This window comes from Podarcis raffonei, chromosome 10 (assembly GCF_027172205.1).
Source record: "Podarcis raffonei isolate rPodRaf1 chromosome 10, rPodRaf1.pri, whole genome shotgun sequence".
NCBI lineage: Eukaryota > Metazoa > Chordata > Lepidosauria > Squamata > Lacertidae > Podarcis > Podarcis raffonei.
Window position 1 is genome coordinate 25,181,450 of NC_070611.1, and position 20,552 is coordinate 25,202,001.

The 20,552-nt window shown below is 41.2% G+C and overlaps 1 protein-coding gene across 7 annotated transcripts in view; it reads left to right on the forward strand.

Annotated features, from left to right (window-relative positions):
• Positions 1-14,915, forward strand: part of DOCK4 (dedicator of cytokinesis 4) — a 254,753-nt gene extending 239,838 nt beyond the window's left edge. For 3 of the 7 annotated variants that reach the window (XM_053407020.1, XM_053407022.1, XM_053407026.1), the window contains 9 exons: positions 238-359; positions 1,736-1,856; positions 4,233-4,314; positions 4,530-4,639; positions 5,560-5,727; positions 8,296-8,368; positions 9,467-9,580; positions 10,618-10,679; positions 11,541-14,915. In XM_053407020.1, the coding sequence (XP_053262995.1) occupies positions 238-359; positions 1,736-1,856; positions 4,233-4,314; positions 4,530-4,639; positions 5,560-5,727; positions 8,296-8,368; positions 9,467-9,580; positions 10,618-10,679; positions 11,541-11,966 (1,278 nt within the window). In that variant the 3' untranslated portion in view covers positions 11,967-14,915. The remainder of the gene's footprint in view (positions 1-237; positions 360-1,735; positions 1,857-4,232; positions 4,315-4,529; positions 4,640-5,559; positions 5,728-8,295; positions 8,369-9,466; positions 9,581-10,617; positions 10,680-11,540) is intronic. The other 4 variants (XM_053407024.1, XM_053407025.1, XM_053407021.1 and 1 more) reach the window with 3 other exon arrangements.
• Positions 14,916-20,552: the final 5,637 nt, after the last annotated feature.

The following is a 20,552-nucleotide window of genomic DNA, read 5'->3' on the forward strand; positions in this document are numbered from 1 at the left end:
CTGGTTGTAGGCCTATATTGCATCACTGTGATTTATATCTTACTGTTTCAAAGAAAAATGCATACTGTGGAGGGGGGGTATTAAAAAAGAAAAATCTAATTTCCTTAGTTTATAGTTTATATATTCTTTTTTTACAAGATACTTGCCATATATAAAAGTTGTCTTCAAAACAGCAAAGTATGCCCTTAAAAAAAATTATCCTGGTCCCTAATATTTTAAATTTAAATGTATACTTAGGAATTTGCTGCATGCATCCAGGCCAGTCCAATTCACTTTCCGAACGGAAGCCCCCGCATCTCTAGAAATTCAATCCCAGTTTCTATGAGTCCAGACGGTGTCAGAGTGATTCCCAGACGCAGGTAAGTGGAAAAAGTGAAGTTCCGTGTTTCCAATATTTGTACATATTTATACAAGCGGACCAATTCTCACCAAAGTTGGACAACCCTGAAATAGAAAAAAATAATAACACCAGCTGCCAAGGGAGGTTATAGTGATTCCTTCATTTAAAGGTATTCCTAAAAATAAAGTTGGGCAGGCATTTGTAATGGAGGGCAGAATGCTTGAAGTAAGGGAGAAACTGTTTTAGGGCACAAATTGGTTAATCCCATTAGTCTTATAGCTTTGCAACACTCTAGGGCAGGGTTTCCGGCTGTTTTTGGACTACAACCCTCATTATCCCTAGCTGGCAGGACCAGTGGTCAGGGGTGATGGGAGTTGTAGTCTAAAAACAGCTGGAGACCTAAGTTTGATAAACCCTGCTCTATGATACAGATGGGGAACCTGAAGGCCTCTCAGGTCCTCTTGGAGTCCACCAGGCCCAGGCAGGATTGCCAGTGGCTAGGGATTATGGGAACTGTAGCCCAACAACACCTGGAGAGCCAGTGTGGTGTAGTGGTTAAGAGCGGTGGACTCATAATCTGGGGAACCGGGTTCGATTCCCCTCTCCTCCACATGCAGCTGCTGGGTGACCTTGGGCCAGTCACACTTCTTTGAAGTCTCTCAGCCCCACTCACCTCACAGAGTGTTTGTTGTGGGGGAGGAAGGGAAAGGAGAATGTTAGCCGCTTTGAGACTCCTGAAGGGGAGTGATAAAGCAGGATATCAAATCCAAACTCCTCCTAGGTTCCCTCCTTTCTCTGCTGTAGGATGAGCTGCTGTTATTGACCCACAACATTCTCATGGTCAGTTGTGGTTTTTTGTGTTTTTAAATAACCATCCTAAAGAATACACTGGTACCTCGGGTTAAGTACTTAATTCATTCCGGAGGTCTGTTCTTAACCTGAAACTGTTCTTAACCTGAGGTACCACTTTAGCTAATGGGGCCTCCCGCTGCCGCTGTGCGATTTCTGTTCTCATCCTGAAGCAAAGTTCTTAACCCGAGGTACTATTTCTGGGTTAGTGGAGTCTGTAACCTGAAGCATATGTAACCCGAGGTACCACTGTATGTGGATCCGCATTAAAGTCCAATACCAACATGCGGAAAAGCAGTCTTGAGTGCTGACACATTGGCTGAGTACACACCGTACGTTTAAAGCAGATGGCTTCCCTCAAAGTATCATGCGAGTTGCAGTTCACCCCTCACAGAGCTGAATTCCTAGCACCTTTAACAAACTACAGTTTCCAGGATTTTTTTGGGGGGGGGAGGTCGTGTGGCTTAGTTGTATGATATGTGTGTGTATATGACAAACTGATAAAGGATCAGAGTGGATGAAAACTTGTTTTCTTCTTTGTAATAGCCCCTTAAGTTACCCAGCTGTCAACAGATACTCTTCCTCATCACTGTCCTCTCAAGCCTCTGCAGAGGTCAGCAATATAACTGGACAGTCTGAAAGCTCCGATGAAGTTTTCAACATGCAGGTACAAAATGTTCCCTTCGTCTACAACTGGATCAGTTTATATCTTTCTGAGGACTTTTCTAGTTTTGGGAGGTTGGGGGTACTATTTTGAAGGGGTACGGAGGGAAACAGCAGGTGCTGAGGATGCTACAAGATTTATTTCATTATTTTTATTTGCACTTCTAGCACATCCAAATAATCAGCTCAGGATTAGAAATAAAGCTTGAAACTATCAATCCCCGTTGCAATATAAATATTGATTTATTGATTTAAAATACCCTTTTTATTTTATAATCCTGACAAACAAAGACTAATCATTCAGTAAGTGCTGGGGGGGAAGCTCTAGCTCTGCCTTTGGCAAATCTCCAGAGAAAAGCTGTTCTTCACTTAAGGGTGAAGCCCACAAGGTTCAGTCTCCAACTGCCCTTTGTCATGCAGACTCCATATTCAAGAAGAGGATCTTAAATATATTTAGCATCAAGGTTTGGTCTTACTGTATTCTCTTCATTGTGGGATGCGGGTGGCGCTGTGGGTTAAACCACAGAGCCTAGGGCTTGCCGATCAGAAGGTTGCGGTTCGAATCCCCGCAACAGGGTGAGCTCCCATTACTCAGTCCCTGATCCTGCCAACCTAACAGTTCGAAAGCACGTCAAAGTGCAAGTAGATAAATCGGTACTACTCCAGCGGGAAGGTAAACGGCTTAAGAAGCGGCTTAGTCATGCTGGCCACATGACCCGGAAGCTGTACGCTGGCTCCCTTGGCCAATAAAGCGAGATGAGCACCGCAACCCCAGAGTCGGTCACGACTGGACCTAATGGTCAGGGGTCCCTTTACCTTTACTCTCTTCATTGGGAGTGGGGTGATAAGCCATGTTAATCCCTGGCAACAAACTGCAGAGCCATTTAAAATATTTTCACACATAGTTCCGGGTCTCTTTGGAGATTATTTGCCCTCATATTCCACTTTTAAGAGAAGATATTCTTATAGGTTTCCTATCAGATTTCTGTGATTATTCTGAGGCAATACCTGGACAGAGTCCTGGAGCTGACAAAGGAGTGTTGATAGCTCAGGATATTCTAGTGATGTATTTCAGCAGGATCTATTTTTTTAGCCATTAGTTCTTGATACAGATAAATGTATTAAGATAAATGCAAAGCTGGCACAGACACAATCCATTACATCAACACCCCTTCCCAAAACACGGAGACTGGAGAACCTTGGTTAACAATTCCTTCAAAATAGATCAGTCACAAAACAGGTCGTATCCCTCTCTCCACCCTGGCGTTTTTTTTGTACAGTAAATATGGGGAGAGACGTTTCAGTTTTTAGAGGAACGTTGTTCATCTTTTTAAAAAAATAAATAAATAAATCTGACTCTCCAAAGTACTTCAAAGATCCCCACTTTGGTTCAGGGATCTCTCTCTCACTTGGGCAATCCTCAAATCTTTCTGAAGTAACCCCACTTCAGTTCATGATTCAGAGTCCATCCACAACTTTTGCACACCCCTAGTTTATGGATCCTGTAACCTAGCAACATTTTGGTGTGCCAGCTGCTTTTTCTGGATATCTGATGTGGAAGTAGTGAACGTTCGGGTGTTTGAGTGTTGAAGCTGTGCATCACTTGTACTCAACCTGTGTACAGTATTTGGTAAATAAATTCAAATATTTAACTAGGCCACGAGTCTCCAGTGAACTTCCAAAGGAAACTAAAGCCGGGTAAGGGCTGTACCCCTTGGAGAAGTGGCATGGGCATAAGAAAACAAAGGGATCATAGAGTTGGAAAGGATCCCAAGGGTCATCAGTTTAGCAACCAGAAATAATTTTCTATGGATAACATTCAAAAACACATTTTTTCATTTTTAGTATTTTATCATGAACCAATTTGCTAGTTTTATTTAGGGTGGCAAGTGCAAGATGAGAATATTTTTTCTGTAAATAAAATATTCTTTAAAGGTTGAGTACATTTGTTAATGTTTCTGATTGTTTGCTGCCTTTTCATGTTCCTTCCTATCACACATAAAAGGCTCGCTGTTAATCCTGACACACAAAGTTACTAGATTTACTGTATGGTTTGTAAAGGCAATAAACGGTGCAAAAAGATGAGGTTATGGTTTTGGGGTGAGAAGTGAATTTCAGCTGCAACCAAGTACATTTGGGTACATCCCTTTGAAACCTTCTCAGTAAACATGCACAGGATTGCACCATCAGTCACCAGCTTAACACCCAATCATATATTTGCTGCAATTTATCATTTGTTAAATAAGTCAAGCCTTGGATCCTGTATGTTGAGCCTCTCCATAACCTACCATACCATGAATCAGATCATGTTGTTGTTCACCTGTTTATCATCATGTCACATGATGAGGACATTGAGATATTGTGACTCTTGTATTTCCAGCCAAGTCCATCTACCTCAAGCCTGAGTTCCACTCATTCAGCTTCACCTAATGTGACCAGCTCTGCTCCATCCAGTGCCAGAGGTTAGTGCTTCATTACCTAAAGTTTCTTCCGGAAGCTTTCTGGGCACTACTAAATGATTTTAATGCAACCCATTTCTCGATCACACCATTTGCAGTTCTGCAGTGCGAGGCAAGACACTGTAGAGTCTCTGTCCATTGTGGCCTCACCAGAATAATACACCAAACTGAAGGTCAGGAGAACTGTACTGATTCTGCAGGTTTCTCTTTTGTTCCAGGCTCGCCTCTGTTGTCTGACAAGCTTAAACATTCCAGAGAAAATTCTTGTTTGTCTCCAAGGGAGAGGCCTTGTAGTGCCATTTACCCAAATCCTGCTGAGTCTTCACAGGTAGGCATTGCTAAAGATGACTTTGAGAGGGCAGTTGTCTCTCAAGTGAGCTTCTGCGGGGCAGAAATGGTATTGACCTACCTACCGAATTCAAACAGGTTACTTTTTGTGCATGTAAAAGATACAGTAGATCTTTTGAGCATTGTTGGTCTTCCTCATCAGATGATAGTGCTTAGATGTTTACTTTTAGGGTAAGTAATAATTCAGCTCCTAAATTTCTTAGCTTGATTCATTATGGCAGTTTCTTGAAGAATAGCAGAGAAGTGTTGTGAATGAAGAAAGCCCAGGATTTTTGTTTTTGTTTTCTCCTTTAGTGTCACTGTTTTATCATTTAAAGCAGGGCAGACTCCTTTACATAGGAAGTTCTTGTAACATAAGGTCAAAGTACCTACCGTTTTCCATTTACATAATGCTATTTATAATTGACAGCCATTCTTTTTAACGATCACATTTACCCTTGGCATATTTCTTGAAAACCTCTGTAGACCATTCCATCACCACACCATGCTATTAACAATGTAGTTCTCATGCTGAGACTTGGGGAAACCTTGGAGCAGGTTTCCTATGATTTGTGGAGTTTTGGCTCTGTTGGTAGAACATTATTGCAGTTTCAAAGGATCTTCAGAAACGAACGTCCCTTGGGTCTTTATAATTCATTTTCTCCGATAGGAAGCTCTTGCTTAATAGTTCCTCTGTCGTTCTATAATGTGATCTCCTCTAGTCTTGTTATGACTTGCTGGTTGCCATTGTAGCTGACATTTACTCAGCGACAGCAAACATTATTTTTGAATCAGCCTAAACTTTTCTATCATCCACTGGAGCAGCCAGGGCAGGAAATGGGCCCCTGGAGGAATGTTCTTGTGTTAAAGTGGCTTTTGGTGCATGCCACAAAGAAAGAACTGTACCATTTTTGCTCCCAGCCTGCAAACCCTTGCTTTGCCAAGTGGAATGAGGCCTCTATTCCGCGATGCATCCGAGATTCACCAAAGGAGCCTGAGGAGCACATATGCCCAGTATCTGCTCACCCAGAGGCTTACCTGACAGGGAAGTCTCACAATCTGTCAACAACCTGTGTAGCCCCCGACAGGGTAAGTAGAAAAAAACCCCACCTATTTCTCATGCAAACATTATGCAGATAACGACTCAAGCAGTTCTTTTTCTCTGTCACCTCTTTAAACTAAATCAAAGAGAAGGACATTTTCTTGTGGTGGCCCTGTGCTATAGAACATCACCATAGAAGGGACTTCTGGGCTATCGCTAGAGACATGGATATGGGGTGGGAGAAATGGCCTACTGCTTTGTCACAGTTCACCAAGTCATTGCTGGAGGCAATAGCAGTTCCCCTGTAGCCTCACATTAGAATTGGGTCCACCTACCCACATAAGAAGGGACGCGGGTGGCGCTGTGGGTTAAACCACAGAGCCTAGGACTTGCCAATCAGAAGGTCGGCGGTTCGAATCCCCACGACGGGGTGAGCTCCCGTTGCTCGCTCCCTGCTCCTGCCAACCTAGCAGTTCGAAAGCACGTCAAAGTGCAAGTAGATAAATAGGTACCGCTCCGGCGGGAAGGTAAACGGCGTTTCAGTGCGCTGCTCTGGTTTACCAGAAGCAGCTTAGTCATGCTGGCCACATTATCTGGAAGCTGTACGCCGGCTCCCATGGCCAATAAAGCGAGATGAGCGCCGCAACCCCAGAGTCGGCCACGACTGTACCTAATGGTCAGGGGTCTCTTTACCTTTTTTACCCACATAAGAGAAAGCACTGGATATTGAGATCAAAGTGGTCATTTGCCTCAGGAGAATAAAAACAACAGACCTGGAAGTTTCAGTAATTTATTTCAGACCATAGAAACCTCACTAAGAGCACTTGACAGCGGTGACCAGACTTGGGCGACAAGTCTATCATTCTAGCTTTCTTCATGCTCAGGGTGGCTGATCAGGAATCTGCCCATTTGTATGGTTCCTTTCCATGCTGCTTGCCTTTTGCTGTACTTCCCTATGTCACAACCCCAGGACAAAATCATTATTTGGTAACGACGTGCCTCGTTTTTGTAAGGGGTGAATTTAGTAAATATGGGACGCGATGGTGGTACAACATGGGCTATAGTCAAACTATTTCCATATTTTACCGCCGCTACTCAGATTTGCCCATTTTTAACAAATTCACAGGCTGGCCTGTTAGACCGAGTTGCTGACACATTTGGCTGGTCAGAAAGGCGGTCTGATCGTTTCCTGTTCTGAGAACATGGCTGCTGGCTGCGCTGTCATGACCTGTCATGCTTATTCTCCATCTTCTAATGGACGTGTCTGCATGTCGATGTTTCTAGTGATAAAGCTTTGCATACTCTTACTGTCTGCTCCAGCTTCATTGTAGTTGCCACACTTTTTTCCCTTTTCTTTCTTCGCAAGTACCCCACAATTCCCTGTTCTCGTGAATGTATTGTTTGCCTTGGATATCTGGCAGTTCTTGTCTTATGAGTTTGCTTCTGCTAATCTATCAGTGACTTTGGTTCCTTGACTGGTCCCTGTATACTCTCCCACAAAAAAGATCCGAAGTTCTTGCAAATGTTGCATTTGCTAACCTTGATTTTGACCCGTTTGCTTAACCAGTATTTAGGCTCTTGCATTGTAAATTGGAAATTACTGGTAGTTTAGCATTCACATCCAATGACCTTATGGGTGCTTTCTTCCTTTTCACTAGCTCTTTCAGGACCTGCTAATGTTATTTCTATATAAACATCTAAATCTACTTTATAGTCTTCAATTTAAGTGCATACCTTCACTCAGACTTCATTTGTACATCTTTGCCTCACTTCTTGTATATAATCAGTAATTGCCCCTGGAGGGAGATGTGGGAACTGCCTTGGGGTTTTTTTATATAGGTACCATTGACTAAATGATGTTACTTTATATTCTAGAATAAACTCTGTTTTGTTGCCTTCACAAACTTGGTCTAAATGGTTTATCTGATGATTGTATCTGCATTATTATCAAACTATCATTTTCAAAGGAGATTGTAAAATTCATCCAGTTGACTTTTGCTAACAGGTTCTTAATGACATATATAAATTATTATATAATATATTCTTTACTAACTGTCCTTAAGAAAATCCCAGTATCATTGGGTGGTTAGAAAAATGGTGTATTACACGTGAGTCAAGTGTGGTTGTATGAATAGGATTTGCCCAGATTATATCAGATATATATTTTATTAAGTAGAGGCAGGACCCTCCCCCCCAAAATCAGGAAGCTCTTTTCATATTTTTTAAGATCTCAAGAGTTTCTGCAGTTGAATTTGAATGTTATCTGAAGCATTTTAGCTTCCACTGGTTTAAAAAAAGCAAGCCTTGGGAATGCCTTATTTTTTCACTGTTCAATTCATAGCCCTTCTGCAGATTAATTATCCCTCGTTTTTCAATACAGAAAGAGCTGACCTTTGTTTTTGTACATCGTATTTAAATTAAATTACTCTGTTTAGCTGTCCTCTTAGGACTCATAATTAAAGAAAATCCATATCAATCATGCTTTAGTCTGGGTTTTTTTTAAAAGATAATTTATTCCCAAATTTAATTTTATATTTGCAAACATATAAAGGTTTAATAAAAAACATGTAAAGGTTTAATAAAAATGCTGTCATAAAAATGTTGTGATTTTTTAGAGAATTTTGTTCAATCACATTGGAGATGGTGCTTTGCCCCGAAGCGATCCTAATTTGTCTGGTCCTGAGAAAGGTAAGCATTTTAATTATTTTGACGTTCATATCTCACCTTTCTGTAAAATATCTGTGGTGGCTCTCATAAGAAAAAAGTAAAGCAATGCACAATAATAAAAAGTTGTCAAGCAGAAATAATATTCAATGTAGTGTTACAGTGTAATATAATATATATAATGGGTGACACCCCATTTAGTCATCTTCATAGGAGACCCATTGAAATAAAGGACTTACTGTAACTTAGTCATGATTATAAGCTAATGGATTGATTTTTATTGATTTAGTAAGTATGATTTATTCAGATAATACACAATTGTAATCAATTTTGCATTCAGTACTATATATATTGCAGTTAAATACCACAGTGGTGTTCAGTTAAGACAAAATAGTGAGTCTGAATAAAATGTAGAACAATGGCTTCCTCAGTAGATTCAGGCAGAAGAGAGGCCGAAACCTCTGTCCTTGAACGATAACCCTTAACCTGGAGGCTACAGAGACTAGTTAAGTAACTTCGCTTGTGAGGCTTGAATCGAGAATTTGTAGCCAACTTTTAAAAACTGAAAAAATGAACCTATGCTGCCAATTCTCATAGTAGACTAGTATGAAGTAAGCAGCACGTAAGCGGCACACAAAACACTACCAAACCATTCTACCTTCTAAATCTTATATTAATAATCCAAAAATTGAGAGAACAAGGTACAAGAAGCTACAAAAGCCACAAACAGAAAACTCATTCAAATAGTGTCCAAAAGGAAGATTCAGTCTTTAAAATTCCTTTAGCCAGGGTCCTGTAGATATCAACAAAGGTAAGCTTGCTCAAACAAAGTGTCGGCGATGTTACGCTCAAGGGTTAGATATCAACGAAGATAAGTTCGATCAAACGAAGTGTTGGTGATGTTACGCATGAGAGTTAGACAGGGTGCCGGCGTTTGTCACCTATTTCGCCCATCAAGCGTCTCGGGCTTCTTCAGTAAATTCTCTCTCATGGTTTTGATATATTTATAAACATTCACTGGTGGCCCCAACCAAAACTTATTAGTATTAAAAACTGGCTTATATGTCGTTTAACTTTCGATAGCTTAGAATACCAATGCTGATTTTTGTCATCTTTATCCAGCTGTAAACAGCACTCCCAGCAGCTGGAGCCTGGACAGCGGGAAGGAAGCCAGGAACATGTCAGAGAGTGCAAAGCTCATGTCTCCTCCTGTGCCCCCACGCCCCACGCAAACTGGTACGTGGATACATCGCAACCGTTCTTTTCTAGTCCCAGGCAAGGGAATGGTCTGCCACAGGCTGAATTCAGCTCAGGTTTCTTCTGAGAAACCAGAATGGGTAGATCCAGGAGCTACATGGCTAGGAGACCCGCCATAAGAGATCATGGTGGCCAGCAGCCAAATGTTCCCAGCCCAGTAGAGCAATAGATGGCTTGAAGAGGGACAAGGCAAGCAGACTGGGAAGAGGTTATTTTCCAAGGACCTGGAAGGGACTAGGAAGGTGGGAAACAGGCAACAGGGCACAGGGGTGTTGCCAGAGGGCCTGCAGGCTAGTTTTCTGTTTTTGTTTTCGCAATGGGTCCCCAATTTCTTGCTGCTGCCTGCTCTTTTTCAACTACCTGTTTGTCCACACACGCACACACAATTGTGTTGCTTATGTTGCGTTGCTATTGGAGATAGCCTGGAGAGATATTTTATGAGTCCTCAGTGCAACTGGAGAGGGGGAAATAAGAGGAAGTGTTTTCCTCCGTTCTTCGAGGGCTTTTGCAGATAAAAGAAGCCCCTGGGTTGAAAAGTTCTATCAGTGCTCTCTGTCTGGAGCTGCAAAGGCGAAAAGCAAGAACTGTGGGGTGATGACTTTTATGGTAATGGAGGCGGGGGGCAAGATCCTTTCATTGTGGAGTTGCTTCCATGGGGGCCTGGGGACAAAGCCTAGGTTTGTTTTTAAAGGAAAGTAAATGGTGAACGGGGACTATAATGACTGGCCATCATAATGTTATTATCAAGCAACACTTACACATAAATAGATACATACTATATAATTCTGTCAGTAACGTAAAAGCTGCTACAAAAAGGGGGGGGGGGGAAGCACGAAATGAGGAAAATAGGGGAGTAAAAAACACCACCCCCACAAACACTGTCATAATTCACCAAATTTTTATCTTAGTGTCCATGCGCGTGTGTAAGCTTTGATATAATGTCCATTTTAAGCTTCATTATTATTCTCATTACAATAGAATTCTCAAATCTGTTAAATTCTCCCTTTTTTTTTTAGCAGCATCACCTCGACACCTAACCTCAGTTTCCCCTTCTCCTGCTGGAAGATCTCCAATGAAGGTAGTGGCTAAAGGGAATTTGAACGATTTTGTGTTTCTTCATGTTTACAATACGATGCTTTTCTTTTCTCCTTGTAATATTGACACATATTCTGGCATGCATATTGCCTTCAGAATCTTAATGTTTTGAGGGTAACTCATATCATAAAAGCTTAGCCCTTGAAACCAGCACATTCGTGTTTCCTTTTTATTAAAACAGCTTAGAGAGGTTAGGTTACAAGGCAATAAATAAAAAAATAAGCATATAGTTTATTTATTGTTATGACTGTGCCAGTGTCTGTAGCAGCAAGTTGGTCCTATGCTTTCAGAAGACAGCGGCCATAAGCTGGAGTGAACACAGAACAACTCATGTGTTTTTATTTTATACCCAATGCCTACAAATACTGTTACTTCTCTTGAAAGATATATGCAGTGGCAATTGTTATACAGAATTGCTTCTCCTATCTTGTATTGCCACTGCCTGTTTCTGAGATCTGAAAAGTCAAAAGGTTTAATTCTGGGAAGCAGATTCAGCATTACAGTCTGCAGATTTGTCGTGAAAGTACTCATATCTGGCATTAGAGGGCACAGTGCTACCATTAATCCTAGAGGCGTTTATAGCATTGCTAGCAAATGGGCACGTAGTGATAAACAAGAGCTCTGCTCAGCTTCTGGTTTTGAAGGTGCAAAATGAGAAAACTGCCCTGTGTTTCTGGTAGCTGCAGAATTTCAGTGCACCGTATCACATGGAACCCAGTACTTGTTGCGAAGGAACATTTATCCATAATTTAGCATGTTTTCTTCAGAGAAATACTTTCCTCCTCTACCTCCTCTTTTTTTCGGTGGTGGTGGTGGGGGACTAATTCCTTTTCTTTTTACCCAGGGTTCAATACAATCGTTTACTCCATCTCCTGTGGACTACCATTCCTCGGGACTCATTTCCAACTCCCCAGTCTTGTCTGGAAGTTACAGCAGTGGCATCTCCTCCCTCAGTCGGTGTAGCACGTCTGAGACGTCCGGCTTTGAAACTCAAGTCATGGAGCACCCAGTACCTATTTCTAACTGCAACATGTCCGAAGAGCCCGTGAGAAAAGAGAGCAAGACTCCGCCACCTTACAGCGTTTATGAGCGGACACTGAGGCGCCCTGTCCCGCTACCTCACAGTCTTTCCATCCCCATCCCTACAGATCCACCAGCTCTGCCACCCAAACCCCTACTGGTCCGACCAAACAATCTGGAAAACAGTAGCAAGAGAACTGAACAGGTCCCTCGGCCCAGGCCTCTTCCGCGGAAAGTGTCTCAGTTATAACTTTTTAAAGAGAGGGTCATTTTTTTTGTAATGACTTAAGTGGAAAAAAACAACCCCACACACATCTAACATAGGCACTTTAATATTTTTCACAAATATTCTTTCCAGTCGTTTTCTTTTTTCTTTTTTTTAACTGCTTAATATTATGTTGCGTATTTTTGGCAGATGAAAAGTACTAACCTAGAATGCCAGATAATTGCAAGAAACAGGACTGAAATGATTTCGTTAATATTAGGTACAGCAGGTATGAATGCATACCAGTTTGAATCTGAAGTTCATTTCTCCCCCAAAATACTTTAAGTGAAACTATAATTCCCCTCCACAACTTCCTTTAACGTAATTCCCTGTACTTCTTAGAGCATGCGGAATAATATGATTTAAACTTAATATATAAAACCAAGGCATGTTCCTGTAACAAGATAGTTTCATTTCTACTTTTTGTGAACATTTTGGAGACTGTTCCCTTACCACTTTTGAACCTGTTTATTAATACATGTACGTGAACAAAAGTGATTATGGGTCAAGTGCTTATAACTGCATTGGAAACTCATGAGGATATTGTTGTTGCTGAGTTCATGAAACAAAACACTTTGTTTGGGGTTACTTTCTTTTGGCACATTTTGTAAAGCATATGTATATACATTTTCATACTTTTTAAAAAATGACATTTTCAGCACTTTGGCAATGATCTGTGAACATGGCCTACATTTTCCAATTTACTTCATAATTCCATATATCTGCTGATAAAAAAAATTCCCATGGACAGCTGGTTGTAGAATTTTCGCCTGCACATTAAAAATTGTGTGTTTTCAGAGGAGGGAACTAACCTTTGAAGTGTTCTAGTATCTCAAATGACTGTGTCCTTTTCATTGTGATCTGAAATGGCCATTGTCAGCGCTGTAAAATTAGTAAATGCAAAGAAAACAACTGGGTGCAAATAAGTGTTCCTGAAAAATAATTGCAGGGGGGAATTAACTGTGGGTGAAACATCAGAACTATAAATCAGGATTCAGGCTTTAATAGTGAATTTTTTCTTTTTTCCTTTCTTTCTCCCAATCAACCATCTTGCCCATTTGGCAGCCTTTAAGCCTCCAGACTGCATACCGCACTGTACAACAGAAAGCTTAGGAAATATCTGGGTAAAGGCGGGTACCTTTCCCTACAAGTCCCTCACCCCTTGCTCAGTTCCTGACAACCAGCTGTGTAGACTCCTCCATAGCTCATGTTCATTCCAGACAGGGCAGCTTTTCATGCCACAATCTGTCCTCTTGTAAAGAGAGGACAAAATTGGTGACATGCCACATTGTTTGAAAAGGCATTCAAAATGCACAGAGGCGGGAGACTCGACATTTCCCTGCTTCTGCGTATTTTATATATGAAAAAGGAAGCAGCCGCAAGCGATTGCAAACGTGCGCCATTTAAAATCATCGCGGTATCTCTACCCAAGTGCAACTTGCGAAATTGCCTTTGGAAATCTGTCCTGACAAGCAAAGGACGCTGCTCAGAGTGGAGACACTTTGCGCAAGGTCTGCATTCCCCCAAAAGCACGGCACATTCCAGTCTCCCCAAAGCTGGGCCGCCTTTCCGTTCTGCTGCTGTACATTCCACTCCCAAAACATGAAGGGAGCCTCAGGAGGGTGAGGAACTGTGGTCTGAAAAAAGGAAAACGGACCCCTCAGTGAGTAAAACAGAAACACTTGTCTGCAAATAGACATTCCGGATCGCAGCCCAAGTCCCTGCAGAACATTCTGTGTTGAAGTGCCCTTACTCTTGCCAGATGACGTTCTAGGTGGCATTTCACTCGAAAGCTCCTGTAGATCTGTTTGAAATTTCGTACTCAGTTCTAGGACCACAGATTAAATCACCTTGTATAAGCAATTTTTCTATCTCTTCTCCACTCCCCATCCCATTTTATGTACTGTTTGCAACATCTGTTTGACAACCGATACGTATGATCTGTATTTTTCAATCATACCGTTCAAAAGTTATCTCCCTGTTTTGTTGGGAAGTGTGTTGTGTGTGTTGATTTAACAGTTTGCTTTGTTGATAGCTTAACTCTGCAACATGGTGACCACTTTTTATATTCCCTCAACGAAACCTTCAGCAGGTATATGCTGCTAATGGTAGCTATAGAGGTTTTCTATAATAAATGTTCGAGTATTTTTGTACATAACTGGTTAATTTTAATAAGGAGTACAACTATGTGAAAAAGAAAAACCAGACAGTTGTGTATGCAGTAAGATTGTTATAATTATGCCAAATACTTTATGTAAGGGGGGGCACGGGGAAAAATATTTGTACATATGTGCTTTTAACAATAATTCTGCCATATTGACTCTACAACTTTGAATGTCAGAAAAATATATTAATATATGTTGAAATATCTATGTTTAGCAAAAGTGTTTATAACTGGAAAAGGAGCATATGAATTTTAGCTTTGTACGTTGCTGATTTTGAAGTCCTGAGATTTCTTGAACTAGCTCTCGCTTATCATAACATTTTCATGTCTGCATAACCAGAATTTTGAAGCTGTTAGCTTACATATTTATGCTGTTTTTTTAAAAAAAGGAAAAGGTATTGTAATTTAAATAAAGTGTCACAAACTGGATAACAGACCTACTTTTATCCCTCTCCCATCTTATACATAGAGCTGAATCAGTGTGTTGCCTGGTCCTTCAGCATAGCCTGAATCAGTGTTATTTGCTCCTCAAGTCCGTTTTTAAAACCTATTTGGCAGTAAGCAAAATTTTTACTCATGTGCACGTATTACTGACGTCTGCTTGACAGCAAAACTTTTAATGTAGTTTCTGTTTACAGATGGTTATACTGGTTGCTGAAGAACCGTAAATACACAATAAAATTGATTGATCTTTATTGTACAATTTGTTTTCTGCTGAGTGCTGAGTTTGTAAATTAGTTTGCCATGGAATTAAAGTTTCAGATCCTGTATTCGATCTAACTTCATTTTTGGTTTTAAAGGAGAGAGAAAAATGAACCAATCTCTTTGCTGATCATGTCTCCTTTGTCTGCCCTGCCCCTGCCGACTCAACTCTATAATAGCTTTCACACATTTGCCGGGAGCTTTTAAAGAATATAATTTGATTGGCTATTAAATGCATAGTTGCTCTAGGGAACAAAAGATCTTTATCCTAGCAGGTGTGTCTGTTGTGGGCAGATCATACTTTTCTATCCATCTCATCATCGTATTTCATCGCTAGACTGCAGGCCACAGCATATCCTGCCATAGCATGTCTTTTCTAATAGCAGGGAGGCATGTGGCAAAAATGTCAGTATGAAAAGCAGGGGTGTTGTGGTGGGTTTCCGGTAGCAAAGTGCAGGAACTCATCATGACAGCTCTCGCAGCCAGGTTCTCAAGGACAGCCCTAAAGCACCAGCAGCTTTTCGGATTTCACTGGGGAGACAGACCAGTTGTGTCTCTGATTAGTCGCATGGCATGACTGCAAGAATCCTCTGCATAGTTAAATGGATAAGCTCCATTGAACTCAGTGGTGCTTTTACTACGTAGGTTAATTTTGCTAAACACATGGAGCCTTAACTATTAATTTCCATCTGTGTTTGCAGCCATCTGCAATCCAGCCTTTAGCTTTATTTACTTTTTCTTTTTTTAATGTGAACACTCTTGCAAAAGAAGCATTTTCATTTAAACTCCTAACATGAAGTATAGTCCCCTTCAAGAAAAGAATGAGTCAGCTTCCAGTAATTATTTTGTCCCAAATCTCTGTCTTCCTCTGTGCTAATATGTCACGAACAATAGTAATACTTGAAAGACTTGTTATTGTCAAATTCTGTTGCCAGAGCAAGGGGAAGATCTATCAATTATCCTTCTCTTTCAGCAGATAGTATCACTCCTGCTCTGTGATTCATGCACTCTGTTCTTCTTGCACAACACCACTGATAAAAGTATATATCTTGCTAATGCTGGTGAGAAGCGACAGAATTCTCCTCGTATCATTTTTTTTACCCTTTTTGACCTTTTTGTTAGATTTTCAAGAAGTGACTATACAGTAAACAACACCTATGTTTAACCAAGTGTCTAAAATCTGGCGAATGCTGTCACAACACATAGGACTCAGCTACACAGGTCAATTACAGTACAGTATAACATTAAAGTGTGTTATAAAATTTACACCAGGGGACGCTGTCCATGGAAATATGCATTAATAGCTATATAATTTTTTTCTTAGTGTTCTTTAAATCTGTGTAGATCCAACCCTAATGAGTGTTGCGCATCAAACGTAAGTTTACAGTTTCATTTATAAAGGGGTTGAAGGTGATCCTTTTTAAAAAACAACAACCAACAACTAGAAATATTAAAGGCAGCTTGCTCCTAATTTCCCTAACTTGTTCAGTTCACTACAGACCAAGCATTTTATAGTTAAGAGCTTTTTAGGTGGCAAAGAAGTGTTTGTACATATTGAGTTTAGTTGTTTTTTTAAGAACAAATTAAAGCTTTTATTTGTGCTTCTGGGAAACAGTGCAGTCTCTTGCAGAATTATGTGTGCAGGAGGACTTTAAAATCCCTGCTCCCGTGTGAGCATCTTGTCATTTTGTAAATTTTGCTTAGTTTTACCACCTCCTCTGGTTTCCCCTTATTTAGTTCCTCACAGACTGTTTTCCTCTTCACCTGTGGGACGGACACACACACACACACACACACACACACAAGGCAGAAAGGAGAGCACCTTTCATTAACCAAATAAATGAACAAACCAACTACAGAAGCGCTGCTCATATACGTCCACCAGCAGTGGTGCAGCTAGGTAATTTTGAACTCTGGACTTAATGGTCTTGATGGGGGCTCTAGATGGTCACAGAATCATAGAATTGTAGTGTTGGAAAGGGATCTGAGGATCATCTAGTCCAACCCCCTACGATGCAGGAATATACAGTTGCCCCATTTGGGGATCAAACTTAAAACCTTGGCATTATCAGCCCCACGCTCTAAGCAACTGAGCTATCCAGGCATGCTGTTACTTCAGATGGAAGCACAGGCCCACACTGAGAACATCAGGCAATTAAAAAATAATCCTCAAAATGTCAAAGCCACACCCCTTTTTATACTGCCTTGAATTTACAGAGGCATGTGTGTCAATCTCCTGTCCTCTGGCCATCAGCTCTTGGACGTAGCTTTACTACTGTGTTAGGACCAGCTTTGCAGTGCTAAGCCCCCAAGCCAAAAGAGCCGGTGACTGATTGGGCAGCTGGTAGGTAAAGTCTGTTGTTATGAAGGAGCTGCTACAACAGATGCTGGGGGCATCAAAAACAGCCCTGTGGGGTAACACAGACCTATCAGAATCAATGCATTGGTTCTGAGCATGTTCAGAGCAGCAACAGGAAGTGTTTCCTACTCTGAGGAGCTTTTGTGTGTGTTTGGTTTAGTTTGGCGACCTTGCTAGACAGAGAAAGAGAAAACAAACAAGCAAGAGCAATCCTCTTTCTGTAATAAATACCTATTTTTTAAACTTTGTCATTTTGCTTAAAAAAAGAGAAAGAAATGGGAAATTGGGAGGAGAGGTAATGGAAGCGTTGCAACAAACTCTTTAGCAACCATTTCACTCATTAAAAGTTGCACCCGCTGCTTGGTTGGGCAAGGCCAATAAGGCAGATTTGAGCCATGTAGCGTCCTAGAGTATTATTTCCAGAAAAGGTGTGTGGAACAAGCCCTTCCCCTAAAAGAGGATACAGCTTGAATGGAGGAAAACGCTGTCGCTGCTGTTTTGACCTTGCTCTAAAATGAAAAGTTTGGCTGCTGTGACATTGAAGATATCCTAAGTTTTCACCTCATTAGGTATAACTGACATCACTTGGATTCTTGTTTGTATAGCCGCGACAACAGACGTGCACTGAAAGACTGAAGTACTGAAGCAAGTTATTATTCAGACTTGTTTTTTTAAAAAAGTGTGTTTTTAAATGTATTGTGTATGCAACACCACCCTCAGATTGAAAGGCTTGTATTTGAATGGTGTGCGGTGTATTCCTTACACATGCAGCTTCACAAACTACCTGGTGACTTTCAAGCATTTTTAGAGACTTTCAAGCATTTTATCCATGGAATGTATTAGAATATTTAGGCTTTCATTTCATTTCATATTGTTAAATGTCAGCAACAATAATTAAATACCAGCCAGTTTGTCTTTGAGTATGCTAACTGCTGTAACATCTGGAATAGTCAAATAACGAAGAGTTGTTGTTTTTTAAAAAAGAAAAACAAATTAGAAGATAAATAACCGTAACTTTTAATGACTTCTGTGATACAGTTCGTGAACTATGGAAGTATCTGTTGTCAACTTAAGTACATGTTTTGCTTCATAGGATTTACTGTTAGGATTGGCACCATTAGTGTGCATTTCATGTGTTCTGTTTATCCGAAAATGATTTGGCGGGGTGGGGTGAGGAATGACAATATTTTGCTGCACTCTGCTGATACGTTAGTGGCACTGTCATTACTAAGTTGGTCTTTCATGTAACTTGCTTTGGAGTTGTTTATATGCAAGTGAAGGGAACCTTCAAACTGGCTCAGACCCCCGAGTTGAGATTTTTCACTAGTAAGAGGCACCGCTCCATACCGAGGCCGCAACATTCTGCTCTCCATTTTGATCAACCTTTTTTATTCACAATTATTTAAACCAAACAGGACTCCAGCCAACGCTACCAGCACTTCTATCCAAAGGTTAACAGGTAGCAGGCATAGGGGCTGTCAGTTTTTAACTTCAAATCTCCTGTGCAATTTTCCAATAGGTCGCAGGATAAGGGGGACAAAGAAAGCTGTTAGTAGCAGATTCTGAAGATCATTCTGAGAACTGCATAACTTCCTTTGCAGAGAGAGCCAATATCTATTGGAAACATTTACAGTCAAACTTCCTTGGCTTTGTTGTTGAGGCTGCTGATTCTGCAAACCACAACGCCTGACTCCAACACTACTCTCCCCTCTTGAGGTATCTAGAGACTAGTATTCAGAAGCATGCTGTCTCCAATTGTAGACAGTGCTTTTCCCCCTAGAAAAATAGGAGCCGGTACTGTTACATTAAGTGTCACACTTTTTAACCAAAATGAGAGAGGTGCACTGCACTACTCACCACAAAGTGGCTACAGTAAGTGTCACATTTTTAAATTACAACAAAAATAGGTGCTGGTACTGCGGACCCTTGAGTACTTCTGGGGGAAAAGCACTGAACATAGTCATCAGGGTGAGTAGTCACCGTGCTGAGAATTTGTGGCTTTCACTGTCCCATGTGGGAGCAAACGCCAAACACTGCCATTTACCTGGTCGTAAATAGATCTGAACTCTCCAAAAGCCCTTAAATAAGCAAGCCCTCTGCATTCCCAAAGGAAGCCCTATAGCCCTGAGTAAGCGAAGCAAGACAATCCCTTCCTTAGCCCATTTTAGTCATGCTAGTAGCTCTGCTGCGTTCCTGGTTGTTGACTTTGAAATAATTATATTTGTTCCCTCAATGCTGTTCGCTCGGAGAAATGTTTTGATTAACCAGCATTGTGTTATTGTGCTGAAAAGGAATTGTTTTATTTATGAATGCAGATAATAATGGTCCTGCATATGCTTCTGCTGCTTAGAGAGATGGTGGCGAAGGCAGAAGAAGAGAAACGGTTGCTATCGTCCTCTCCCATGGTGTGCCTGCTTTTAGGACAAATGTCCATCCAGGAAATTTTGCAGGAGTCTAATCACACTGGCGCTCTATAATTACACAGCTTAATTGTTTCTGGATGGTTTGAGAAATGCTTTGGTGCCATTTGTCCTTTCAGAATCTCACCCAGACGCTTATTACTGTGCTTATACATCCCAATGTACCTCTTACTAATTTTTCCCTGTTTGCCTCTTTCCAAACAAAGCAACCTTTTACATTTGCATTCATAAAACCGTTGCACCTCCCCTGTTCTGTTTTCCTGCTGGCAATTCTAGCCCTGCTTCTGTATCCCCGTTTTACCTCCAGTAATCTCTGAAATCATACCCATGCTCCTCTGCAGTGGCGTAGCGTGGGTTGTCAGCACCCGGGGCAAGGCAAGTAATTTGCACCCCCTAACCCATGGATTTGCGCCCCGTAACCCGTGGATTTGCGCCCCCTAACCCTAACCCCCAGATGTTGCGCCCGGTGCGGCCGGCCCCCCCTGCACCCCCCACGCTACGCCACTGCTCCTCTGACTTAATGCAGTGGGCAAACAGGTGCTCTTCATTTCCAGGTGGGAGAGGGGGAAAAAAGCTTAACTTTTTGTAATACCCAATTTTCCCAGGCCACGTTCCATTAAGTTAAAACGCTGGAATAACCCGTATAAAAACTGAATTCTACTCTGCGGCTAAACATATTGAAGCACAATGAAATGTTTTGGGCCACTTTTGAAAAGCAGATCGCTGTATTTGCAGTATAAAAAAACAACTTTAACTACGGAAGACTGGAAATAAAAGAGTCTACATGGTTTTACACAACAATAGCAGCTTATTTCTAATTTTTTAACTGGCCTTGAGAGGGGATCTACATGGGCATTGAGACCCACTTGAGAGTGCAAAACCCTAGCTGTTTAGAAACCATGAATTTGAAGCAATGACCTCCCCGC